The 27,195-nt window shown below is 50.4% G+C and overlaps 1 protein-coding gene across 1 annotated transcript; it reads left to right on the plus strand.

Moving 5' to 3' along the window:
• On the plus strand, positions 1-26,008 carry PADI4 (peptidyl arginine deiminase 4). The gene is made up of 16 exons (XM_088790231.1): positions 1-133; positions 5,556-5,736; positions 6,271-6,337; positions 7,883-7,950; positions 9,250-9,367; positions 10,840-10,965; positions 12,521-12,699; positions 12,842-12,945; positions 13,946-14,057; positions 15,600-15,707; positions 20,310-20,464; positions 21,656-21,797; positions 22,051-22,153; positions 22,997-23,067; positions 23,503-23,643; positions 25,526-26,008. The coding sequence occupies exons 1-16, from the start codon at positions 42-44 to the stop codon at positions 25,757-25,759; spliced, it is 2,001 nt and encodes a 666-aa protein (XP_088646357.1). The 5' UTR covers positions 1-41; the 3' UTR covers positions 25,760-26,008.
• Positions 26,009-27,195: the final 1,187 nt, after the last annotated feature.

The following is a 27,195-nucleotide window of genomic DNA, read 5'->3' on the forward strand; positions in this document are numbered from 1 at the left end:
CCAGGGACTTCCTGCAGCTGCAGGGACGAGCTGGCCGGACGATGGCTCAGGGGACAGTGATCCATGTGGCCCCAGAGCAGCCCACCTACGCCGTGTGTGTGCTGGGCACCAGTACTCAACTGGATGTCTACCGGTGAGTGGGGACGTCTCAGGGGAAGGGGGCAGGTCCAGTCATGCTGGGTGAACAAGTTCTGATGGCACAAGACGTGTGGTGGCTCAGGCTTCAGGCTCCAGCCTCTATGGCGGCTACCAGCTGGAGACATAAGACCTGAGCAGCCCCAAGACATTCCAGGACTCAGGACAATAGATTCTTTGCCATGTACCAGTGGGGATTCTCCAGGGCCTCATCGCAAATAAATTATTACAGGGCAAACAGAACCATCTCCTTCCATTATTGAGGCAATGGAAGCTCAGAGAGGGTCGGTGGCTTGCCTAAGATTTCACAGCAAGTGTGCCTTGGAAGCAAGGCTAGACCCTGGGCTTCACAACCCATATACCTGGTTCATGATGCAGTTTGTGACCCCACACGTCTCAGGTAAGCCTCCCTCTGTGGGGGCATAACGGTGTGGGTGTAATGAGACAGGCTCTGACACCGGAAAGGCTGAGGTGGAAACCTGGCCTGCTCTTAGCTATCTGGGCAGCTTTGGGTAACTGACCTTCAGTTTCGTCATCTGTGAAATGGGATTAATACTCACTTCATAGGGAGGTTAAAGAAATGAGAAAAACCATGTAAATGTTTGTTAAGTACTTAGCACAGTGCTGGGCATATCCCTGGTACTTGTTCATTCATTCATTCATTCATTCATTCATTCATTCATTCATTCATTCATTCATTCAACAAATACCAATTGAATACCTGCTATGAGCCAAGCCCTGTGTGAAACGAGATGGGCCAGGAATGCTCTCAACAGGTGCCCATGGTTGGCATCATTGTTGTTTGTTAGTAACAGTGCTGGCAGCCCCTGGCTTCCTCCATCCCAGGCTGGGCATCTGTGGTCCAAGAATAGCACCCACAGGAAAGTCTGGGACATCTCCTTAAAAGTGTCACTCGTTGCCTGAACCAGGCAGCGGGAGAACAGCAGTAAATGTCTGGGTGTCTTCCCAGGACATAGAGGGGAGGCAGGACACTGAGAGGGTGAGGAGTAAAGGAAAGAGAGAGCGGACCTAATGTCATCTGAGGGCCTCTCCCTCAGTGAGACATTGAGCCCTGCCATTCAACCCCCTAAGATCTCACATAATAATGGCTGACATTTACATCACACTTCCTACACATAACTCTTTCAACAGCCTTTACTGTTATTCCCATTTTACAGAAGGAGAAGCTGAGGCTCTGAGACAATTGAGTAACGCACCCGAAACCACACAGCTAGTAGGTGAGGGAGCCAGGATTCAAACCCCTGCAGCCTGGTTCCGAAATCCTCCTCCGTCCCTGGACCAGCCTGTCCTGTCACCTCTAACCTGCCTTTCATAGCAGTCCCCAGCCAGTGCCTTTGGCCCATCTCCTGAACAGCCACCACCCTCGCTGTGGCCTGAATTCTCCTTCTAGAACACAATCTGGGATTGGTACGCCCTGCTCAGCAGCATGGCCTCCTCAACCCCCTCCCAGCACATCATGCCTCCACACCCTTGCTCAGGCTGTGCCCTCTGTCACTGGTCTCAGAGCCCCCAGGGTTAGAAAGACAAGGTCATAGTGGCAGGAACAGACCACAAGGGTGCGGACTCCTATTCCAGATCTGCTCTTACAAGCTCTGCTTGTAGTTTTCATTCTGTGTTTGTAAAGTACTTTTCCTATAGTGGGAAGTACATTGGTTATATTCAAACAAAATTCCACTGACCTGAGATGAACATGGAAACCTATCCAGAGCCTTCTGTGATGCTTGTGGCTGTGGTCAGGGTGGTATCGTGACCCCAGCTACTATGTGCCAGGACCTTCTGTCACGATTTCTAATCCTCACAGGAACTCTGCAAGGTCAACATTATCATCATGCCCATTTTAGAGATGAGTAAACTGAGGCTTCGAGAGGTGAAACCACCTACCCAAGGTCACACAAATCAAAGGTGGCAAATCCAGGAGATTTGAACTCAGGACCATCTGATCCTAAGTCCACCTGTCTCCACAGCACACCCTACCTCCAAATGCTGAGGGGATGGCCTCGCTAGTCACTGCTGCCTGGTTGGTGGAGATCATGCAGCTTCCATAGGGCTTAGAAAAGGCCTAGAATGGTGTGGGAGTGTCTAGAAGTTGCCAACCACAGAAGACGGTGGGTATTCTGAAGCTGCCAGCCATGGGCTTCTCCTCTTTCTTCTAGGGTCTCCTTCTGAACAGGAGACCACTCAGTGTGACGGGGGGAGCATGGAGAAATCTGTTAGTGTCTCCACAGTTTACCCATCTGTAAAATGGGAAAATTAACACCCACCCTGCTGGGTTTTGGTAAGGATGAAATTATAAAATGCAGGCCAAGTGTCCGGCAGAGTGGTCCCCATTTCCTGTAAGGACGGCATGTGCCACTGAACATGAGAGTGTGGCAGACACTAAGCGTCGCCCAACTGCTAGTCATTGGTAAGGAAATGTTGGATGCAGAAGTTGGAGGAATAATGTCACTCGTCTCGGGCCAAGATCTCAGTGCTGCCTCTACAGAGGCCATCGGCAGTTACAAGGAGAGTCAGCTCCAGATTGTCTTGTAATAACACACATGGGTGCCGCCACCACGCAGTGGAAAGGCCCATATATGTATGAAAGTCCCTAGAGTCAAATCCCAGTGGTGCCACTTCCCAGCTGGGCCTCACCTCTCTGCACCTCAGTTTTCCCATCTGGCAGAAAGGTGGCTGTGAAGCCTGGAGACCGTGGCTGTAAAGCCCTGGCAGGTGGCAGACCCACCTGTCTGCATTCTTCTCCCTGCCCCGGGCAGGAAGCCACTCAGGGCAGAGCGAGCCTAGGTGTCCATCTGCCTTCCAGCCTCATTGCGTCTTAGCGCCTCACATGAGAAACCTGGGCGGTCCTCTCCTCCAGTCGAGCAAGTCTATTCACTCTGGCACCGACTTCTGTGGCTTTTCCTCATAAGAAAATAGCAATAACAGTGCACTACCATGGGTGTAACATTTGTTCTGCCCTGTGCATCATTTTACAATTCCCTCAGATTCCAGTCAAATTCGGGGTCATTCAACAAACCTGTCTTAGCATCTTTTACAATAGCGGTTCTCACACTTGAGTTTGCATCAGAATTGTTAGAGGATGTGTGAAAACCCAGTCTACTGGGCCCTGCTCCTAGAATTTCCAATTCAGCAGGACTGGGTGGGCCCAAGAATCTGCATTTCTGACAAATTCCCGGGAGATTTTGCTGCTGTTCTGAGCACCAGACTTAGAGAACCCCTGGTTGCAGTCCTCAGATGGGCACAATGTGATATTTATAAATGTTTACACGTTGTAAACCCTTAGCACAGCAAGGCGAGGTGGATACAGAGAAAGGAGTAGTCATGATGTGTTGGAAACGACATCAGGCTGGGTTCCACATGGACCAGGACCTGCCATCATCAGTCCTGTGACTTGGACTTGTGCCCCTCTGAGCCTCAGTTTCCTCATCTGTAAAATAGGAATTACAACACCCCACCTGTAGGACGATTGTGAAAATGGAGGCACATGCAGCTGGCTTCACCTTAGTGAAAATCAAGACAACCTGGGCACCACCGTCTGGACAGGAGAAGGTGCCAAGCCTAAAATGTCACTGAGGCGACAACATTCCAAATGCCAAATTCCTGAACAGAGAAAGAAGAGAAAAATACGCCTACTGGTTATGAGCTAATGTTTTGGCTTGATTCCCAGGGACTTTCTCTGTTTGAGATGTGAAAAAGCCTTTTTATAGTATTTTCACCTTTAGCTATTCATATCCAAATGATAAGGCAAAAATTGCCATGGCTTTTTTTTTTAATCTATGAAATCCTGTCACTTGCTTTTTCTTATTTCTTATGAGGAAATTGATTTTAGTTCCAGTGTTTTTTGATGACCTGCCACCTTTCTGGAACCCAGCCATCCCATCTCTTGAGAGAGCAGGGTTTTAGCTAAGGTAGAATGAAAGAAGCTCTGTGAAAGAAGTACAGGAAGGGAAGGAGTATCAGTTTCCTATTGCTGCTGTGAGACATTACCACAGACTTAGTTGCTTAAAATAACACAAATGCTAAATCTCAATAAAACTGAAAAAAAGAATAACACAAAGGTGTTATCTTACAGTTCTGGAGATCAAAAGTTCAAAAATGGGTCTTACTGGGCTAAAATTCACGGAGCTGAAATGAAGGTGAAAGCAGGGCTGTGTTTCTTTCTGGAGGTTCTAGGAGAGAATCCATTCCTTGCCTTTTGCAGTTTCTAGAGGTCGCCTGCATTGCTTGGCTTGTGGCCCATTCCAGCAGTTGCATCATTCTGGCCTCTGCTTCCATCATCATTTTCTCTGATTCTGACCCTTCTGCCTCCCTCTTGAAAGGACCCTGTGGTTACATTGGACCCACCCAGATAATCCAGGATAATCTCCCATCTCAAGTTCCTTAACTTACTCATATTTGCAAGTCCCTTTTTCCATGTAAGGTAATATACACGTATGACAGGTTTGGGGGATTAGTGTGTACTCATCTCTGAGGGGCCATTATTCTGCCTACACACAGAGGAAACCTCATTTGGAGAAAGAAATCCCTCTTGATTGGAGTGATGGGGAAAGGATTGGTTGGTGGGGGTCCCTTTGAGATGGGTCTTTGGGGCTGGATTGGATTAAGAACTCCTTAGATTGTGAACAAAGAGTACGCCACCTGTACTATGTACTATATGTTACCTATCCTTTAACATTTGTTGAAACTTGTTTTATGACCAATTACATGGTTAAATTTTTTTTTAGTGATCCATGTGCACTTTGCTTGGAAAAATGTATATTCACTAGTTGCGGGACACATAATTCTATCTATATCCAGTAATTCAAGCTTAATTGTGTTGTAAATTTTTTTGTCTGCTTCATTGAGAAAGAAGAGTTGAAATCTTTAACCATGATGGTTGATTTGTCAACTTCTCCCCATATTTTCTATTAAAGTTTACTTTATATATATTGAGGCTATGTTATTAGGTGCATACAAGTTTAGGGTATTTTCTACCGTGTTTCCCCGAAAATAAGACCTAGCTGGACCATCAGGTCTAATGCGTCTTTTGGAGCAAAAATTAATATAAGACCCGGTCTTATATTATATTGTATAAGACCTAGTCTTTTATATTATATATTATATTATATTATATTATATTATATTATATTATATTATATTATATTATATTATATTATATTATACCCGGTGTTATAGTATATTATATTACATAAGACCCAGTCTTATATTATATTAAAATCGTGAGGCTTTCTGTTTCTCACGACCTCCAGACCACCTCACAGTATTTACTGCCATGGTCAGGGTCAGACTGATTGCTCTGGTTTTGACACTTTTTGGGAAAAGGAGTAATGCTCGGGGAGCAGTGGTGGGCCAGGCCGTGCCACACTGTGTCTCTCTGTGCTCCCCATCTGTGTCTTCCACAGCTCTGCCCCACAGGGCTGCACGTCCTTTGACATCAATGCCTCCCCAGGGGTGGTTGTGGATGTTGCCCACAGCCCTCCAGTCAAGAAGAATCCCACAGGTTCCTCCAAGTGGCCCCTGGACCCTGGGCTGGAGGTGAGCCTGAGGATGACAGCTGCCAGCTCTAGCACAGGCGACCAGAAGGTAAGTGTGGCAGCAGTGGTGTGGGATGTGTGTGTGGGGGCCAACAGGTCTCAGCAGCTCAGCTATTCAGTCTGTTCTACATTGACCCACAGCCCCAGCCCTGACAGAGCTTCCTTTCTGCAAAAGCTCACAATGGCTTGTCCCAGCCATAGCATCCTTACAGACAATATAGGGATGCCAAAGTTTTATGGAGGCCAGGGTTTTGATTAAATTCATTTATTCAGCAAATGTTTAATAATCACCTACTATATGCCAAGCACTGCCAGACACTCGAGATACAGAAATGAACAAAGCAGGCGAGGTTGCTGCCCTGATGGAGCTTACAACCTATGGATGAGGGATGAGGGCATCCGATACTATACAGGTAAACAATTACAGATGGTGGTGAGGGCTTTGAAGGCCACAGCCAGGCAGTTAGACGCTGAGACCACTTCTTGCCCATCTTTGCCTCTGAAGCATCCTGCCCTGAGCTGGCACATAACAGTTTGTTGAATGATTAAAATAAATCGTTAGTGGTTTTCTGCCCTCCTATAGGTTCGGATTTCATACTACGGACCCAAGACCAATCCAGTACAAGCCCTACTCTACATCACTGGGGTGGGTAAGTGATAACCGGGGTCCTGGAGCGCCCTCCCTCTCCCCCGCCCCATACACACAACCCTGCAAGACATCTCTCCAGGAGAAACCACACTCTGGAGTTTACTTTAGACTGAACAGAGAAAAAGGACAATTTCTAGCCAGTCACATATCTGGTTGTTCATAAATTTTCCCTCCCTAGTCGGTGAACCACAAAGAAATACAACTGGGGAGAGAGGGTGTTTGCTGGGGGCTTCAATTCCATGCCAATATTTTGTTTCTCAGCTTAGGAAGTGGTACACGGATTTTCAATATATGAGTCTCTAGACCTTTTTGACACATCAACTATTTATAAGAAAAAGTAGATGATGACACTGTCTTATATAATAGTAGATTAGTGTTTTCCAAATTCCATTATTTACATCCCTTCTTCACCATTTTTGCCATATCAATGATCTACCTAGACTCACATTTATTTACTATTCTTTTTTCAATAAAGTACATTTTTAACGTGACCTCATCTGGAACAATATCATGATCTTATTATTATTGAAATGTGCATTAAATATATGAACAGCATGCAAAACCTTCATGTTTCATTTCATTAATGGATTGTATTCATTAATACACATTTATTCCATTAATACACATTTTAATAATAAATAAATGAATAATAATAATATAGCAGTAACTGTATGCCAGGCACTGTGCTTAGATATCACAGTTAAACCTCACAACAATCCAGTGAAATTGACATAATCATTATCCCATTTTACAGATAAGGAGACTGAGACACCAAAGGTAAACAGACTTGCCCAAAGTCACACAGCTGGTTAGTAAAGGAGCCAGGAAGTCTTGGTCACTAAGTGCTATGCTCTCTGGTCCAACACAAATACCCGGATGTGGATATGTTGAAAAAGTCATCCGGGTCAGTCTTGCTGTCAGCTCACAGGGTCACTGTATTACACGGTGGGCACACAGATCTATGTCATCAGAATGACAGTGTAGTCATATGTTCCGATGAGGGTGGAAGGGTTTACAAACATGCTTTCTCAGCCATGCCATTTGGACAGAGTGGGGTATGTTTGGGGCTATGATTTGTCCCCCGTGCAGTCACAGCACACATAATGAAGAGCCAGGTGGGGCTGGAATAACCATTGTCCTCCACCCCAAGGTCACTGGGGACTGGAGTTGGGACCAGAGGTCTTTGAGAGCCTGTCAAGGTATTCTCACAGGAATTTCACACCAAACATCCCATTTGGGGTGACTGGGAATTCTTTTTGAAACCCGTGAGGGTGGCTAAACATGTAGGGTCTGGTTGGCATCACAGCTGTGGTGCACCCCACCCCCAAAAGGAGAATAAGAATAAATTCCAGCTCTACTGTTGGAATTTCAGACTTCTTCTTGGGGGACGCAGCGGTGTCTTTGAACCTGTGTCTCCTCTGAAGGGGAGGGAGAGAAGCCTTGGTGCAGAGAGTATCCTGAGGAAAGGATTGTCCATTGGGGTCAGGCTGAGTGCCCCCACCCTGTACCCTTACCTGTTCTCTCCTCTTACTTGGTGGGATTTCAGAAATCTCCTTGAGCGCGGACATCACCCGCAATGGCAAAGAGAAGCCAAGCAAAGCCAGGAAGGACCAGGTACTGTTCAACCTTGACTGACACCCAACGTTCTCCCTGTGACTCCTCTGGATTCTCCTCTGGCATCCCCTAGTGGTGATGGGATGAATGGCAGTCTGTCTCACGTACCATGTCTTTAACTGTAAGACACAATTTAGGAAGAAGTAGAAAAAGAAGGAAATTAAAATCACCGTTACCATTTTGGTTTATGTATTTCCCACTTTTACAAAACTAGATTTTCACTGGTTGTGATTTCAGAGAATGTGGTGCCCTGTTGGAAAATGCAGTCACCCAGTTAATACAGAACAGAGAGAAAGTTTGCAGGCGGGTCTCGACTCTGGCACAAAAATCCCCTGCGAGTGGTGGGAGACATTCCCATGAATCTGCTCATGTGGGTGAATACCGTGTTTCCCCTAAAATAAGACCAGGTCTTATATTAATTTTTGCTCCAAAAGACACATTAGGGCTTATGTTCAGAGGATGTCATCCTGAAAAATCAGGCAAGGGCTTATTTTCTGGTTAGGTCTTATTTTCAGGAAAACACGGTAAGAGAGAAAGGAAGAAATGGCAGGGGGCAGAGTGAGGAAGGAGCCAGGTGGGGGCAAGGAATGCATGTTATAGAAAGGTAGGTGATGAGGGGTGTAGGTGATAAGTAGTTTTAACTGGGGTCCATGGATAAACCTCAGGGATTCCCAGAGACCCCCCCAAATATGCCTGCACAATTTTATGCTGTGTGCACTTTAGGAGGAGATGACCTGTCAAAAGATTATGGTCCCTTTGTTGGGTCAATCCAAAGTCGGGAGAAAGAATTACAACTCTGAGAGTGGAATCTGTCATATGTCCCACCCCAAACAGTCATTCCCAGAGGGCGAATGCTCTCTTACAAAGAGAAGACGTCATCACTATTGCAGCCCCATCGGGAGGGGCTGCATAATTTGCTTTAATCTTGGGACAAACAGTAACTGGCTGCTAAGAATAGCACCTATACTTTAGTGAGGGAGTAATTAAGAGTTCACATACGAGTAACTCTTTAGATTAGAATCTTGGCACAAATACCTATCTGTTTGGTTTGCCAGTCCAACAGTGTTTTAAAGCTGTTAAAATGCTCCTTTTTTTAAGTGGATAAATTGCATTTTCGGTGAATTTGCTTACGACTTTTGGGGCAGGCAAAAATCCACTCTCGGAACCAAAGAATTACTTGATGTGGGAGCAAGATGTATAAAGGGCACGAGGCTAGGGACAGGTGGCCACGCTTTCCCAGGAGTTGGGGGGACACGTCCAGGTTCCTAAGTGAGCCTCATCTCCACTGGATGTCCACAGAGGACCTGGACCTGGGGCCCTCGTGGGCAAGGCGCCATCCTGCTGGTGAACTGTGACAAAGACAATCGCAAATCTACCACTATGGACTGCCTGGATGACAAAGTGTTTAACAGAGAAGGTAAAGACCCCCAAGAGCTAATGGGAAGAGAGCTTGTCTTTTTATAAAGCTCTTGGTCCTGAGCCTTGTAACTGCCCTCAGAAATCAGGGTTATTGGAAGCATGTTCTTGTTAGTGTAGCCATTGTGTAGAAGGAATAGACAAGGGTCCTGAGAGGGCGAGTGACCCGCCCAAGGCCACACAGCAGCCAAAAAAGAACTGGGACCAACACTGCGTCCCAGTGCCTCCTCCAGGCCCCATTCCATGTCCTGGCCCTCTGCCCAACCCAAACTTCTGCTCTTGGGTCAAACCTGCGGCCCGAAATAATTCAAAATGGAAACCTGAGTACTGCCCCAAACTCATGTCAGAGCAACCTCGAGCCCCTGCCATATGCTGGGCCCTGCTCTGACCACTTCAGAATTACTGGTTCATTCGATCCTTCAACACAAGGCTCAGAAGTATGTACTGTCCTCAACCCCACTTGACAGATGGGGAAATTGAGGCATGGGGAAGTTAAGCAATTTGCTCGAGGTCACACAGCTAGCAAGTCACAGGCTCAGGATTTGAACCCGGGCATCCCAACACCAGGGCTGATTTAAGGTCCCAAGGATGGTGCTGGGGGCAGGATCTCTGCTGGCATACCTCTGAGGTGTGGCCAAGGTGGAAGACATTGCCACCTGCCCTGGATGAGGGCACTAAGTGGGTGAGTCTGGCCAGCCGGCACAGCGGCTGTGGCCTTCTTGGGGAGTTGCTAGAATAGCATAGATACAGATGTATTTTGACGTTGCATGCTGTTGGCCTAGCCTGATGCCAGGGGACAGCCTCTACACAGTGCCAGGCACATAGTAATAATCACATGGCCAGTACCCTTTGTGAGCACTCCCAGGCTGCCAGGCATGTAATAAACACTTTATACTGATGACCTCACTCTTCCCTCTGCATGGGCACTACTCTTAGCCCTGTTTACTGATGAGGAAACAGGGGCACCAAGACCTGAAATAACTCCCCCGAGCCCACCCATATCCAGGGTTCAGACCCCGCCAACTCCAGTGCTTTTAACCCCCATGATGATTATAACCCTGTGACTATTGTCCAGCTTGGCTCTTCCCACACCTTTGTCAGCCGTTACTGTAGTTGGTTCACAAACTTCACTTCCCGCTTAGGCCCAGGGGAGAAACCTTTCCACTCATTCATTCCACAAATAGTTACCAAGCACCTGCTATGTGCTACTCATTGTTTTAGGTTTTCTAGGTCCTAGGCGCTGGGGACAGAGCAATGAACAAGATAAATGAGGTCCCCGCTCTGCTGAGCTTATATCCTAAGCTCATCCTAGTGGGAGAAGGTCATAAACTTGATTAGCTTTAATTCCAAAATGAAAAACATCTTTTAAATACTGCAAAGAGCATAAAGAAAATAAAACCAGGCGACATGGTAAAGGGTGGCCTGGTAGAGGGGACAGGGGCCTGTGTCTCAGGCCATACCTTCCCGTTCCAGAACTGCAGGACATGTCCCTGGTGACCCTGAGCACGAAGACCCCCACGGATTTCTTCACCAAGCATGAGCTGGTACTCCACGTGGCCAAGTCTGAGATGGACAAAGTCAGAGTGTTTCAAGCCTGGCGTGAGTTGTCCTTGGCTGTCATTTCAGTGTTCCCTTCCTGCCCCCGTATGGGCACAGACTCTTCACACCCCCTTTGGAGAATAATTCCTGAGCACCTACTATGTGCCAGGTTTCAGGAACTGAGGATAGGGCAGTGAGCAAGACGGACAACATCTCTGCCCACTACCTCCTGGAAAGGGCACACAAACAAAATGCAAACCAACTAACAAGATGATGTCTGGAGCTGGTGAGCCCTGAGAAGGAAATAACTTTCCTCCCAAAGACTGTGATCATTTTTTGTCTCTCTCTCTTTCTTTCTCTCTCTCTCTCTCTCACACACACACACACACACACACAAAACTCTTGTTTCAGGAGACTTTTGAATCCAAGCTGACTGCCTATGTTATGTTATCATTTGTTCTCCAACATTCTGCTAATCAAAGCCATCAGCAGCTTTCAGCAGCTCACGAGCACGTGTCACAGTGCCAGGCTCAGTTCCAGGCACAGGGCAGAGAGCAAAGACCATAACAAAGTCCCTACCCTCATGCCGCTTTTGTCTCAGTGGGTTGGGAGAGATGACATGTAAAATAACTAAGTAAAGCACTTAATGTATCAGATGGCGTTAAATGCTACATCGAAGAATGCAACAGGGAAGGGGACGAAGAATGCAACAGGCTGAGGCGTGGAGTCAGGGGGTGTGCAGAGAGGGTGGTCCGGGAAGGTGTCCCCATAAGGTACCATTTGAGCAGAGGGAGGTGTGGGAACAGTCGCACAGACTCCCAGGGGAAGGGCATTCCCGGCAGAGGGAACTGCAAGTGCACAGGCCCTGTGAGCTGGAAGAACGCAGCGAGGGCAGTGCATCTAGAGTGCAGTGTGCAAGGGTTAAGGTGGTGGTGAGGGTGGAGAAGAAAGGGCAGAGGGGCAGGAGCCAGGTGAGGGAGGCATGAAGTGCCTCTGGCTTCTAGCTTGAAGGAGATGGGGGGCCCCCTGATGGTTTTGTGCAGAAGCACAACTTGTTCTGACTTACAACTTGTTCTGACTTACAATAAATCCACTCCTTGCTCTGCTGAGACATCCCCTCTTCCAGGAAGCCTTCCCTGGCCCCCTGGGCTTCCCTCCATCACAACACTTATTACCATCTGTGATTTTGACTGTCTTTGCTCCTCCCTACTCATCCAGAAGCCTGTGCGCTCCCTGGAAACCAGGACGGGACTGTCTCCCTGGTCTCCCCAGGGATCAGCTGAGAACAAGTGCTCAGAAATAAATGAACAAATGAATGAACGAACGATGAACCAGGATAAATGAACCCTAATGTACATTGGACTTCCTATAAAGTGGGGAGTGGCTCAGGCACCCTGGTTACTTCATTCCTGGACCCTCAGTGGGCGGAAGTGCAATGTCCCAGTTGAGGCTTTAGTCCGTTTTTTTCCTAAGGGGAGGCTCCACCCAGATGTAACAGTAAGGGGCCCTCAGGGGGATGACATGTGGTGGCCCTGGGAAGGCATCTCAGCACCTGGGAGAAGAACGGTCTTCAGAGGCCGAGGCGCAGACCTGAGCCTTCCCTGCTGTCTCCTAGGGAAAAAGAAGTCCTCTGAATACAAGATGATCCTGGGACCCCAGCTACCTTCTTACCTCCTGGAGCTCCCAGGCGGCCAGCATAGCACAGACTTTTACGTGGAGGGCCTTGCTTTCCCGGATGCCACCTTCCCAGGCCTCATTTCCCTCACCATCTCCCTGCTGGACGCATCCAAGCCGGTAGGCAAAGATGGCAGCAGAAGGGGACCTTGGGCTTCCAGGCAGCGAGGGGAGGAGTGGGTGCAGAGCCCAGCAGGGGAGGCGAGGTAGGTGTTGGGCCCTGGCTGCTGTAACAGCCTCTCCCCTGCCCCTCTCCCTGCAGGAACTCCCCAAGGCCCTGGTGTTCCAAGACAGTGTGGTTTTTCGTGTAGCCCCCTGGATCATGACCCCCAACACTCAGCCTGCAAAGGAGGTGTATGTGTGCAGGTGAGGAGCGCTGGGGGGGTGGGGGTGGGGGGCAGCGCACAGACACACCAGGAGAAGGGGCCCAGGAGGAACCCAGGAGGAGGAGACCAGGACCCAGGAGCCCAGCGTTCTGGCCATAGGCCCATCATGCACTTGCTGTGTGAATGGGGGGAAAGTTGCAATCTCTACTATGACTGACTGAGGGCTTGTGGCTTGTTTTGGAACCATTAAAAGGCCGGGAAATTACTGTTGCCGTTTTTGTTATGGCTGTCCTGCCCTGATGAGAGTTGATGTCTGCTTTAACTCCTCCTGCTTTGGGGCCTATAGAATTTGCTAGACCTGCAAGATGAAATCCCTCAGTCCATGAGCCAGGCTTCCAGAGTTTCTCAGAGTGTGGCCCTTGGACCCTCTGCACCAGAAACCCCTAGAAACTCATTTAAAATACAACTTCCTGGCCAACCTCTGAACTGCAGGGTCTTGTCTCTGGGGATGGGCTTACCTGCATTTTTGGCAAGCTGCTCTGAAGAGCCTTGGCATCCAGCCTGCAGTCTAAGAGCCACTGTTAAATATGCAGGGGCCTCAGGGGGTCCCTCCTCTCTCCTCTTCTGATTGCTTCTGGGGCAGAAGGGGTGAGCATGTAACCTGGTGGTCAGGACACAGGCTGGAAGCCAGAGAGGCCTGGGTTCTAATCCCAGTGCTGTCCCTAAATGGCACAACTAAGCATGGACTGCCCCACTCTGTCTTCTCCTCGGTGGAAGGGACTACCCGCTAGTTCTTCTCATGGATGGTCATGAGGGTCCAAGGAGATAATGCTTGCTAAGAACAGAGAGACAGGATGAGCCAGGCATCTCCATTCAGGCCACAAGTATCTCCTGCACACACACTGTGCGCCTCCCTGACTCCGGCCAGACCTCAGCTCCTGCCCCACCCTGAGGGACCCAGCTTGCCCCCTCAGAGCCAGGTCAAGGCCCCTGGCCACTGACTTCAGAACAGTAAGGAGCTTCTTTTCTGCTCTTTCCAGGGTATCTGAAAATGAGGACTTTGTGACGTCATTGACTGCTCTGACCAAGAAAGCCAAGTGCAAGCTGACTGTCTGCCCCCTGGAGGAGAACAAAGAGGACCAGTGGATGCAGGTCTGTGTTCCTGTGGGTGGGTGGGCTGGAGCGCACAGAGGAATGTCCCTGAGCTCAAGGGCAGCTGGGGACCCAGCTCCAGCGGGCTCCGCCTAGGGCCGTACTGGCCACTCTTCTTTGGACGGGCAGGGAGTTAAGAGCCGCTGAGGGTCCTTGCATGAGGGGACTCAGGCAAGTGACTCAACTGACAGTCACAGCGGGCTCCTGCATGTCCACCATGGTCACCGGGGTGAAAGCCACCTACCTGCTTTAAAAACTCTCAGACAACCTCTGGAAGTGATTCCAAGGTCAGGGAGCTGGAGCTCAGCTGGTCCCTTCAGTGGCCCTTCCTCCAAGCCAGCCTCTGTGCTCTGCCACTGGACCAGGCCACAGCACTTTCCATGACTCCCGTCTCCTCCGCCTCAGCCTGCCTCCAGGGCCCTCCCAACCTGCTCAGCTCCCTCTGCCGGTGCCCGCCTGCCACAGCGCCGGCCACACTGTATCACCATCTGGTTCCCTGCCAGGCTCCCCAATTGTGCCACGAACTCCGTGAGGCCAGAGCCTGGTCTCATTCAGCTCAGTGCCTGCCACTGGGCAGTGCCAGTGGACAGTTTGTGGGTCGAGCCAAACTTCCTTGCTACACCCTTGCTTTGCCTCGGGACTCTGCCCTTTCATGCCACTTACCCTGCTTCTGCCTCCATACCCCAGACCATGCTGTTCCTTCTCTCTGACAGCTCTCCCCATTCTCACCCCCCACTTCCAAATCACACCTGTCCGATCCCAGCTCTAAAGCTCTCCCTCTGGAAATTTCCCCAATCCCTCCAGCAGGAATCCGTCCCTCTTTCTTCTAAGCCCCCAAATAACACCCTCTCTCTCTTTCTAGTCACTCCCTCTGTGTTAAATCAGGTTGAACGATATGAAATGGCTGATATGCCACCATTTTAACCTACAAGAATGGCAATTTCATATGGTGATTTATGTCCAATATCACCACTGCCGGCTGGAATACAGGCAGGATTGGCACCAGATTCATTTCTGAGCCTACCCCCACCCTACTCCACGCTGCCCCACAAGCTAGGCTGGGGTCTAACCTGCTCCCCTTTAGGGCAGGTCACTTCTACTCCTGCCCTCCAGGCCTTGGCTCAGCACTGCTCCCTTCACAAGTCTTGTCTGACGTCCCAGCCACATGGGCCCCCTCCTCTGTGTTCCTCCCGTCCTCCCATCACCTCCTAACATGGGGTGGTAAGTGCACAGCTCCATGGATCTCTCACTTGGAGGACAAACCCGGAAGCTCGCTCACCATGGGTTCCCAGCACCTGGCCCCGGGCCTCACCAGGAGTGGGAGTGAAGGGCCCTGTAGGATTTCAGAACACGTTTGTGCAAACACAAGACAATAAGCTCTGCTTTCTGAGAGCCCCTCCTCTGGGGTCCAGCATCCCATACAAATGTGCCCTTTGCCACAAGGGGAGAGAGTGTGGATGGTTCCACAGCCCCCATCTCTGTGCAGGATACTAAGACCCAGGTAGCATGTGTACCAGCCTTCCTTCCATTCTGTCTGCCCAGGATGAAATAGAGATTGGCTACATCCAAGCCCCACACAAGACGCTGCCAGTTGTCTTTGACTCTCCCAGGAACAGAGGACTGAAGGACTTCCCCATCAAACACCTGCTGGTAGGTGCTGGTGAGGGCACCAGCGGCTGCAACCCCCTTGCTTTGAGGCCTCCTTCCTCACTGCCTGTCTCCCCACACCCTCCCCTCCCCTCAGCTGAGCGTCCCAGCTCCTTCAGGTACAATTCCTCCTCAAGCAGCGCTCACGCATGTGGGCCGTGTTATTTTTGTTGTAACCGTGATGAGATCTGGCTCTTCATTTTCCAAAACCCTTTCCAGCCGTGCTCACCTGGTCCCCTAGATAACCCTCCAAAGATGTAGGTCAGGCTTGGGCATTCTTGTTCCACTGAACAAGAATTCTGAACAAGAATCCTTGTTCTTCCTGCAAGGTTAGGGTGGGGCTGGGTCCCCGGAACCTTCCCCAATGTTCAGCTGCAGCCTCTGGCCTTTGGGTGGGGTTTGGCCTTCAGGGAGGGCTCTGTCTGGGATATGGGGGCGGGGGGAAGTTCAGGATCAGAGTGGTCATTTCCTAGATGTGACTTTATCAGCCAAAGGCTCTACGTGTTTGGGGGATGGGTGGGGGTGACTTATTGTTAAGTCATGCTTGACTAGCCTGGCACATTCCTGCAAACTCAGCATAAATAGTTACATTTACCGAGCACGCATTCTGTCAGTCACAGGGCTAAATCCTTTACATGCACTGATTCATTTAATTTGTCTGACAACCTTTGATGTAGCTGCTATCACTCGGCCCATTTTATAGATAAAGAAACGGAGGTTCAGAGAGGTGAAGTAGCTTTCTGAAGGTCACACAAAAAGAGAAGGGAGAAGTTGGAATTCAAACCAGGCCAGTCGGGCTCCATGCTTTCCCAGGAAGAACCCAGGCCTGCACTCTGAGCCCTGGCAGCCCCTCGACTCCAGGTGCCCAGGAAAAATGGATGAAAGAGTGTGGGGTGCAAGGGTTGCTGTCGTGCAGGGAGGCCTGCAGGGTCTCTGGTCCCGCTCCCCACATAAGAACGCAGGACATGGTGAGGCCAAAAAGGAACACCCACGGAGCCATAGGTAGGGGAGTCATACCACTACGGTCTCACTGGAGGCTGGGTTCACTGGACGTGTGACCTGCTGTCCGTTTTCTCTGCAACCGACCGACGACTCTCCTCCACTCTCCTCCGTAGCCGCAGCAGTTATATTAGTGGCCAATGGCTCAATGGCTACAGCTGACGGCCAATTAGCCACAGCTGATGGCCATCTACTACCCGAGCCAGCACCCCTCCACGTGAGGCCGAGAGCCTGTAAACTACTTTCTGGGGCTTTGCCCCCACACTTGCTGTGATGAATGTCTTTCCAAGGAGCACCCTGCACCTCAAGGGAGGGGAGGCGGCCCTGCCCATACGGGAGGCGGCCCTGCCCACACGGGAGGCTTTGTGAGGAAACCTGAGTTTAACTTGTTGGAATCTCGCTCACTCTCCTGGGCTGAGTGGGGCCGGTGCAGAGATTGTGGTGAGTTCACAGTACCTGTCTGCCACAAAATGAGGTTAAGCTGGTTTCGGAGCAATGGGATGAATTAGGCAGGTGTGCTGAGACTTAGGCCCTTTTCCTGCTTTCCGTCCTACTCTGTTCAGGGGCCTCCTCTCCTACTTTGATATTCTAAGTGTGACCAAAGGCTAGATTTTCTGATGTCACAAGCCAAACCTCCGCAGTCCTGCCAGACAGATGGACAGACACATAGACACCTCAGCACAGGTGCCCTCACCTTTCCCACAGATAGCCTTGGATGGAGTCAGGCTACTATGGCCTCTTAGCCGAACACGTCTGTGGCATTCCAACTCAAATCAGTCAGGAAAGGAGTTGGAATAAAAGTGAAACTCATCACCAGGCAACACCACCCCGTGCTTCTCCAACCTCATTGTGGGCCACTTTCCCTGTCCCTTATCTGGCTCCAGCCCCACCGGCCTCCTCCCTGTTCTTTAAATGTGCCCAACGTGCACTCACCTCAAATGGCCTTTGCATATGCCATTCCCTCTGCCTGCAATGCTCTTCCCAGTTCACATGTCTGGCTGCTTCTCAGCCTTGAGCTCCGAGCTTCAGTGCCCTCCTCCGTGAGGCCTTGGCACTGAAGGACACTGAAGGACACCCACCCCAGGCCATGACCTTCTCAACTACAGCTCCCTGTTGGTTTCTTCCCAAGTGTTGTGTTATAAATCACCGACTTGTCATTTACTTTTCATGGTCTGCCTCTCTGCAGACTGTAAGTACCAGGAAGGTGGGGCCCAAGGTCGTGGTGCCCATCCCTGTATAGCGGGCACTGAGCACGCAGAGTGACACACACTGGGTGTCCTTCCTGTAAGACAATCTCAGTGAATTGAATACCACAGCTGTAAATGGAAAGCCAGTACCACTTACCGTAAATAGGAGGCAACCGTGAAGTTATACAGAATGAAAACTAAAGAATATCAGCTTGAAACAAATGACAGCAAAACCCCTGAGCCACGGTTTTGGTCTCGGTTGTTAAATGGGAGGTTAGCAGGTGTTAAGGAGGGATTTGCTCCACTCTGGGACTTTAATGTTTGACAAACCAGAAAGAGTGGAGGAGAACCAAAACGGCAACACCTAAGTCTGTGCCGGAAGCTGTAGCAAGGAGCCCCTGGGAGCATCCTGCATGCCCCACTCTTGGGGAGGGGGGGCACTTCTGCAGACAATGGACACCCCTTCATTTGCCTGCAGAAACCCAAGCCTGCAGCCTAGGGAACTGATCCCTCTGGTGGCAACAGGCAGGGCAGAGATTTGGATGAATCTGTCGTTCATTCATCAAACACTCTGAGCACATACTCTGTGCCTGGCCCTGTTGTAGGCACTTGGAATGCATCAGTGAGCAACACCAAGACCCCCACCCCACCTCACGGAGCTGACACTCTAGGCAGGAACGGTCTTCAGGGAACAGCAAGGAGGCCAGAAAGAGTGGAGCAGAGCGAGCAAGCAGGAGAGGCAGTCAGAGGTGGTGGGGAGGGGGTGTGGTGAGGGGCAGATGGTGTGGGCTTGTTGGCCATGGGTCTAGCATCTGAGACAGTGGGCGATCATCGCAGGGGCTTGAGCCAAGGGAGGTTACGATCTGATTGATGTTGTCAAAGGGAACCTCTGGCTGCGTGTTGACAACGGACAGCAGGGGCCAAGGGCAGGAGCAGGGAGTGTGGAGAGGAGGCTGGTACAGTAACCCCAGATGCAGAGTGGGGGAGGGGTGAGCAGTGCCAGATTCCGGGTCTATTTTGAGGGCAGAGCCAACAGGATTTCCTGACCGCTGCGAGAGACAGAGAGAGAGGGCAAAGGTGACATCAGGCTGTGACCTTTGTGAGAGGCAGGCACCATCCCATGACATGGGAAGGACTGTGGGAAGAATGGGGGCGGGAGGGGAAGAGGAGGCCTGGATGTTGTCCATTGGGTTTAGTGTGTCATCAGGAAGATGAGAGCAACCTCAATGGCACGGTGAGAGTGGAAGTCAGGTTGGGAGGGGCCTTAGAAAGGGAGGACAGGACTTGGAAATGATGGTTTTTAAATTAGCGGAGTCACAGACCACCTTGAGACTTACCTTCTCAGAAAAAACGCACCGAAGCTCACAATTTGGAATCCGCTTTCAGGGGGTCCATGGCCCCCATGAAGCCCCGGGGTATAGACCATTGATTTGTAGAAAGCAAGAGCTGCTGCAGTAGACTGAATGATGGCCCCTCAAATCTGCCCACATCCTAATCCCAGAAGCTGATGCTGAAGGGACTTTGCAGATGTGATTAAATTAGGGCTCTTGAGATGGGGAGATTGTTTTGGATTATCTGGGTGGGTCCTGTGTAATCATAACGCTCCTTATAAGAGGGAGGAACGAGGGTCAGGGTAGGAGAAGACGTGATGATGGAAACAGAGGCTGGAGTGAAGCACTTTGAAGATGGAGGAAGAAGCCACCAGCCCAGGTGGCCACAAGAAGCTGAAAAAGGCCAGGAAATGGATTCTCCCCCTCAGAGCCTCCAGAAGGAACCAGCCCGGCCACACCTTGATTTTAGCCCAGGGAAGTTGATTTCAGACTCCTGACCTCCAAAACTGTGAGAAAATAAATGTGGTTGTTTTAAGCCACTAGAATTGGTACAGCATCAGTAGGGAACTCATCCAGAGGCTGAGAGAAATGTCTCACCTACCCGGTCTTCTCACCAAGATTCATGGGGAGATGTCACAGTCACAGCCACAACCATTGGGCAAAGCTCATTCCAGCCCCAGGTCAGGGTGTGGACCAAGAAAGGTCGCTGTAGAGATCATTCAAATCTTAGTCCTTCCACAAACTTGCTGTGGGACCTGATGAAGCCATATACCACACTGAGCTTAGTGATTTCTCTGCAAAATGAATATACAAGTGTTATTTGTGGATTTGTTAGTATTGCCCAAATTAAGGTTTATAAAGCAGCTAGCATGCATTAGGGACTCAACAAATGCTAGTGCCTTTTCTTGCCACCTGGTTCAGCATGCCTTCAACATTCTGCAAATAATAACGGTACCTGCTATGTACCAGCTGCTGACGGTTGCCGAATTCCTCCCTGTGGCCAAATTAATCTTTAAACTTGGACCCCACCCTCTCTTCACTCAGAGCCTAAGTTCTCCAACTGTTGACATGTGCTTCTCCCATCTCAGGGTCCAGATTTTGGCTACGTGACTCGAGGGCCCCAAAAAGGGAACATTACCAGCCTTGACTCCTTTGGAAACCTGGAAGTGAGCCCCCCAGTCACAGTCGGGAAGAAGAAATACCCGCTGGGCAGGATTCTCATTGGGAACAGCTGTTTCCCCAGGTGAGGATGGGAGGGGCAGAGAGAGAGATGTACTGGACCCCGAAGCTATGGAAAAGCAGAGGGCAGAGCGGAAGCCTTCCCTACTTGCTCCCAACCTACGAGGCCTCAACAAACTTCAGGGCATGTGAGAGGAATCAAAGTACAGGGCAAGGAATACGGGCTTCGGATCCCAACAGACCCAAGATCAACTTCCAGCTGTGCCACTTACACTCTTTGGGTCAGTGAATATTTGCTGAGCACTCACTATGTAGCAGGCACTATGGGAGCAGGAGGGAAGGAATGCAGCCATGAACACGAAAGTTAAGTCCCTGCCGCTATCCTCATGGGGGAGACACATCCTAGAAAAGTGAACAAATAAGATTATTTCAAATAGTGAGGAAAACAAACGAGAGAGGCAGAGGAGGAGGGGGAACTATGTTAGACGGGGTGACCAGGGAAAGCCTCCCTGGGGAGGGGGCTTGTGAGCTGACGCCTGATGACAAAAAGGCCATGGCTGTGTGGAGACCTGGGGTAGAGGGTTCCTGGCAGATGAAAGAGCATGTGCAAAGGCCCTGAGGCAGGAATGAGCTTAGTTGGGTTCAAGAAGGCCAGAGTGACTTAAGCAGATTGAGCAAGAGGAAGAGCAAAGGCTAGATCGCAAAGGACCTTGGAGGAAACTGAAACTCAGAAAGGTGAAGAAACATCAGCTAACAAGAGAGCACAGCCTCAGGTAGGACCAACTCCAAACCCCGTCTTTACTCACAACACCAGCGTCTAGGCTGAGTCAACAGGCAGTGCTTTCTGAGGCTAAGCTCTTTTTTTTTTTAAATTTGTTTAATAAATTTATTTTTAATCTTATGTTATACATATAATGTGTACACTTTTATGTATGTAAATACATTTCATAAATTGAGGACATCTGAGTAACCAGCTCTCAGATCAAGAAACAGAATATTAACAGCATCCAAAATCTGAGGCTAAGCTCTTGTCCTACTTACCTTACTGATTCCATGGCTCAGTTTCCCCAATAGAACTGGGATGACAATTCTTAAGTTCCTCAAATGTTATGGGATATAATAAAGCAACCCAGGCTCCTGATTCCCTTTCTAAAGGAGATCCCTAACCACTTTGCCAAGACTCCAGTGCCACAGAGACCTCTTTGTTGACCCCCCCACCCCCTCCCATAACACTCCTTTCATCCTGTGTGGGCAGCGCTAAGAGCCAAGAGATGCACCAGGCCTTGCAGGACTTCCTCACCGCACAGCAGGTGCAGGCCCCTGTGAAACTCTACTCCGACTGGCTGTCTGTGGGCCACGTGGATGAGTTCCTGAGCTTCGTTCCGGTGCATAAGAAGGTACAGTCTGGGGAGCTGCCTGGAGGAAGCCACACGCCTCTTTCTTGTGTTCCTAAGCACAGCTCTGCCCTCTGCCTGGGAGGACTGACGGGGCATACACGCCCGACACTATTTTTCCCTCCCCACCAGGAGGGGGGCGCATGGAGGGAGGGGGCATGCCAGCCTGGGTCCAAGCCCATACTCCCCGAGAGCCCTCCTCCTTGGGAGCCCCATGGGCAAAGCTGTCCTCTGACTCCCGTGTTTCTGCCTCCAGGGCTTCCGGCTGCTGCTGGCCAGCCCCAGGTCCTGCTACAAACTGTTCCAGGAGAAGCTGAAAGAGGGCCACGGGGAGGCTCTGCTTTTCAAAGGGGTCAAGAGTAAGTTGACCATGCCTTGTTCTTCCATCTGGTCACCTTCCTCTCTGCCTTCATGTGGTCTTCTATTGCCACATGGAATCATTCAGGCAACAGATATCTTTTGAGCACTTACTGTGGTTCTGGGGATGCTGCATGAATTGGGCCGAATAGCTCCCTGCCCTCAAGCCTCACAGTCCAGGGGAAGTGAGTCAAGAACACAACTACAACACAGGGAATCTGGGGGGTGGGAGGGTTTGAAATGGAGGTGGGGGAGTTTGGGAGGAGATCAAGGAAGGCAAAGACCAAACAGGAGCATGAGAGACGAACAGGAGTTGGCCAGGCAAGTGGGCAATGTGAGGAGAGGAAAAGAGATATTCCAGAGGGAACAGTGAATGCAAAGGCTCAGAGGCAGGAAGAAGCAAGGTGTGTTTAAGGACCTGGAAAAAAGTTCAGTCTAGCTGGAGCACAGAATGAAACATTATTTTTTTTCAGTAAAGTGCTCAGACAGCGGCCAGGATCAGAGGTTGAGAAGTCTCCATGGCTGAGAGTTTTCACCTAATATCTGCAGTATATCGTGTGGCACTGGGCAGTCGTCTGGCCTCTGTTTACCCCAATAAAATGAGATTCCTTTGGAGATAAGAGACTTTAAAGGAGTGAGAGCAACACTTTTAATGAGAACTTCCCCTGATAAAATATTATATTTGAGACATTGGCCTCTCAGATGTTCGTAACAAACTTGTGGGTTAGGAATCATTGCTGCCCCCATTTTATAGATGGGAAAACGGAGTCCCCACTGTACCTTCTGGGAAGAGGGAAACAGACCTCTGAATTCATCTGCATTTTTTTTCTTTTTCTTCATGACAGACAAAAAACAGCTGAAAATAAAGGACATTCTGTCAAACAAGAAATTGCGAGAACATAACTCATATGTGGAGGTACCAGCCCTGGAGGAGCTGACACACCCACCCTCCACCCCCCACCCCCTTCCCTGAGGTTAGAGGCACAAGGCAGAGGCCTCCTGGGGCTCTGCCGGCTCCGTGGTGAACAGCCCTGGGATTTGGGTAAATGTGTGTGATGTGAGAAGGGTGGAGAGCTCAGTCACCACTACGGAAATACACACACGGTGATCCACGGGAAAGCTGGAGTCAGGGAAAGAGGCGAAACGCGCAGAAACGGGGGCAGAGGCAGGAGAGAGGCCACACACTGGAGTGATACAGAGTGACTGGAAAGAGGGACAGAATGGGAGGAGGTGGGAAGAAAAGGAGGTGTCCATCACTCCTTCCTGACCCTGCCCCGGCTCCTCCCCCTGGCAGTCCCCACCCCGCCTGTGTTGGCTGCCTGGTCAAGCCCTTCCCTTGCCCGTCCCCCAGAGCTGCATCGACTGGAACCGGGAGCTGCTGAAGCGGGAGCTGGGCCTGACAGAGAGGGACATCGTGGATATCCCCCAGCTCTTCAGGCTCCATTGGGACTTCCCAGGGACTCTCAAGGCTGAAGCCTTTTTCCCAAACATGGTGAGGAAGTGGCCTTTGGAGGTTGGCCCACCTTTGCCAGTGGCCTGAATCAGAGAGGCCAGCTGGGCTCTGGGTGCAGGTCCAGAAAGCTTGGTTGTCTCCTCCTCATCCACTTGGGGTTTGCACAGCCCCACCGGGCTTACAGAACCGCTGTGGGCATCTCACAGGCAGCCTGGGAGTCAGAGATGATCACCACCCCCAATTGACAGAGGAGGGACAGAGAGGGGAAGTCTCTGTCACAAGAACACACAGCTGGCAAGAGGTGGGCTTCAGAGCCAGGGGATCATCTGCAAAGCGCATGCTCTAACCCATAGGCTGCACTGCCTGCTGTAGGCTTCCCAGTAGGGGATGAGGTAGTAGTGGAGTGGGGGGAACAAGCACCGCACAAGGCGCTCTCCGATTGAGTTAAGCACCGTGAAGGGAATAAAGGTGGGGCACCTTTTCAGATTGGATGGTCCAGGAAGGCCTCTCTGAGGAGGTGAGGCTGGCCCTGGGGGGCTGAGTGAGATTCACCTGTATGAATGGTGGACTTGAGGGGGACCCCACTTTGTCGAGAACGTTTAACTGTGACCCCAAGCACCATTTTAAGTTGTTGCTTGCGTTGTTATTAATATCATTCCTCTGCCCTGGTCCTCTGTCTCTTCAAAGAATACCCAAGGGCTAGGCAGAAACTTCACCCAGTTTTACTGTGGCCTCTCGGCCACCCCCTCCTGCTGGAGCTGGGGGTTATAGTTCAGCGAAGAGCTCGGTGGTCTTCAAATTGTGTTCCCTGGGGCCCTGGGGTTCCCAGGCAGTGCCTCAAATTCAGTGGATCGGATTTTTATGTTTTACACACTGAAGTTCTGGAAAAAATTTTCTTTAGAATAAAGCATTTCTTAGCCAAAACAAGGCAGGAGGGGGCAGTGTCCACTCGCCCCCTGAATAAAATTCTTGGCCCCAAACATTTGTTGCTTTCCCATTTAACCCAGCGAGGTTTCCCAGCTCAGGAGAGAAAGCTGATGCCCATGGCAGGGAGATGAAGCGTCTCAAATGCAGCCATCACCTTCACTCAGGGCTAACACTGTCTTCACTGTTCAAAGCCCCTGGACAGAGCCTGCACACAGGCATGACTCTCCCGGGAGCCCACCGTGGGAGGTGGGGGTGGAGATGTGGGCATGGAACAGGCAGAGAAATCAAGAGTGCAGGGCACTCAGCGTGGGCTGTGTCTGTGTGGTGACAGACGACATGGCCCTTCAATGACTCCTGACATATGTGTTCTTATCTAATTGTCATAGCAATGGAAATGAGTTGGGCTCATTGTGCTGAAGAGGCTCAGAGGGGTGAAGTGGCTTGCCTAAGTTCACACAGCTATTGAAGAGCAGAGCTGGGATTCAAACCCACATTGGCCTGGAGCCAAAATCCTGGTCCTTGCATCTCACCAGGCCATCTCCCAAAATAATGGAGGAAACAGTCATTTGCATAAGTCATAATATATGGAAAATACTACAGAAGTGGTCGTCACTTATTCATCCATTCAGCAGATATTTATTAAGAGTCTACGATGTGTCAGGCACTGTACTGGGAGCTATGGGAACATACAGGAGTGACTAATTGCTAGAGTTTGAGGATTCACACAGGGAGTGTTGCATTTGAGTTGAGCTCAATTAAGTAATAGAGTTTGCAAGGAGGTGGCTGGTGGGGATGGACCTGGAGTCTGACAGACTTGGGTGTAAGTCCTAGATGAGCTTGGTGGCCTTACGGAGCCCACTTTACCTGTGTGGGCCTCAGTTTCCTCATCTGTGAAGTGGGGCTGTTATTTCCAAAGGTCAGAAGAAGGGGGCACTTGGGTAGTGATGCAGGCTGCATGCTGCCACCCCTCACCTGGGATCTGACCTCGTTGCAGGTGAACATGCTGGTGCTGGGGAAGCACCTGGGCATCCCCAAGCCCTTCGGGCCCATCATCAATGGCCGCTGCTGCCTGGAGGAGAAGGTGCGGTCCCTGCTGGAGCCGCTGGGCCTCCACTGCACCTTCATCGACGACTTCACTTCATACCACCTTCAGCATGGGGAGGTACACTGTGGCACCAACGTGCGCCGGGAGCCCTTCTCCTTCAAGTGGTGGCACATGGTGCCCTGAGCCCAACACCCTCCCCCCTTCCCCAGCATCCTCTCCCTTGGGAAGCTCCTGGCCAGAGGCTCTGGTCCCCTGCAGTGTGGCAAAGCAAAAGTTCTTGGGGATATTTTGGCTCCCCAGGGGGTGGCCACCCTCCCAGCAGTGGCTTGCTTCCTTCCTCTGTGTCCCTGCTAAAGATCCCAAGATGGTCCTGGCATTGCAGACTCAGCTGTGCTATGAGCAGCTGCAATAAAGTTTTATAATCACTTTGTACATGAGGTCAAGCTATCATTCATTCATTCATTCATTCATTCACTCATCATCATGGTTGAATTGAATATTATAAATGTGAAGGTGCTACCAGGATATGTCGAAGGCCAATGTCCCTGAGAGTGCCTAAGAATGGTATCGTCGTTTATGTTGTCCTTTGAGAAAAAAGCAGCAGAGGAGTGATGCAAGAGCCCAAGGGGGACATAAGGATTTGACCGTGTCTCAGTACCCCCAGACATCAGTGAATGTTCCTTGTCCCCCATTTGTACTTTCCAGTCCACCAGCTTGAAAGCCCCATAAAGCAGCTCTTGCCCCTATTTGCGGCTGTGCCACAGGCTATCTATCGGGGTGTGGCGCATAGTAGGAGCCATGGGGTTTTGTGGAACAAAGGTATTAGTCTCCTCCATGTCCTTTTTGTATGTTTTCTTTTATGGTCCTGACAGAGGGACTAAAATTCCTCTGTAGAAAATTAAACGTGATGACTCAAGATCTTTACAATGGAGGCCAGATCTCGGCCCCTCAGAGCCCGAGATGCTCAGGAAACACCTGGAGATACTGTTTTCACGTGGGTCGTGCGTGGAGAGCTATGAGTGCGGGAAAGATGGACATGCAAAACCTCTGCCCTCACACTAAGGAGAAAGGGACCCATAAACCTGGTGAAAACGCGTTTCTCTGGAGAGAATCAGCTGCTCCCCGCACCATGGATTTGGTGGGACAAAAGATGTACAGTATTTCTTGTGGACCAAAAGGGCTCCTTGAATGAGAGGGAGCTTGTAAGAGGTGGCCCCAAAACCTCACCGACAGGGCTCTTTTCTCAGAGATGAGGAGAAGCTGGTGAGCTCAGCTCAGCACGGGCTCCTCCATTCATTTCTTCCCCCTCAACACTTGGCGAGCCCCCACTGGGAGCTGGTGACACACAGGTAGCCGAGGAGCTCTTCCTAATCACCTGGGGATGGTCCCATGTTCGTGGATCACACTCCAGACCTGCCAGGCCCAGGATCTGCAACTTTAACAAGTCCCCCAATCATTTTTGCAACCACCAGAGTGTTGAGAACCCCTGGTTCAGCACTTTGCAGGATTCGCCCCATCAATTTCCAGGAAATATACCCTTTAGAAGTAAGGCCTCAGAGCCTGGCGCTGCGGCCACTAGCCGCCACCCTGCCCACCACCCCACACCCCCTGCACATACG

This window comes from Rhinolophus sinicus, chromosome 14, assembly GCF_057876585.1.
Source record: "Rhinolophus sinicus isolate RSI-liver-muscle chromosome 14, RSI-T2T, whole genome shotgun sequence".
Taxonomy (NCBI): Eukaryota; Metazoa; Chordata; class Mammalia; order Chiroptera; family Rhinolophidae; genus Rhinolophus; species Rhinolophus sinicus.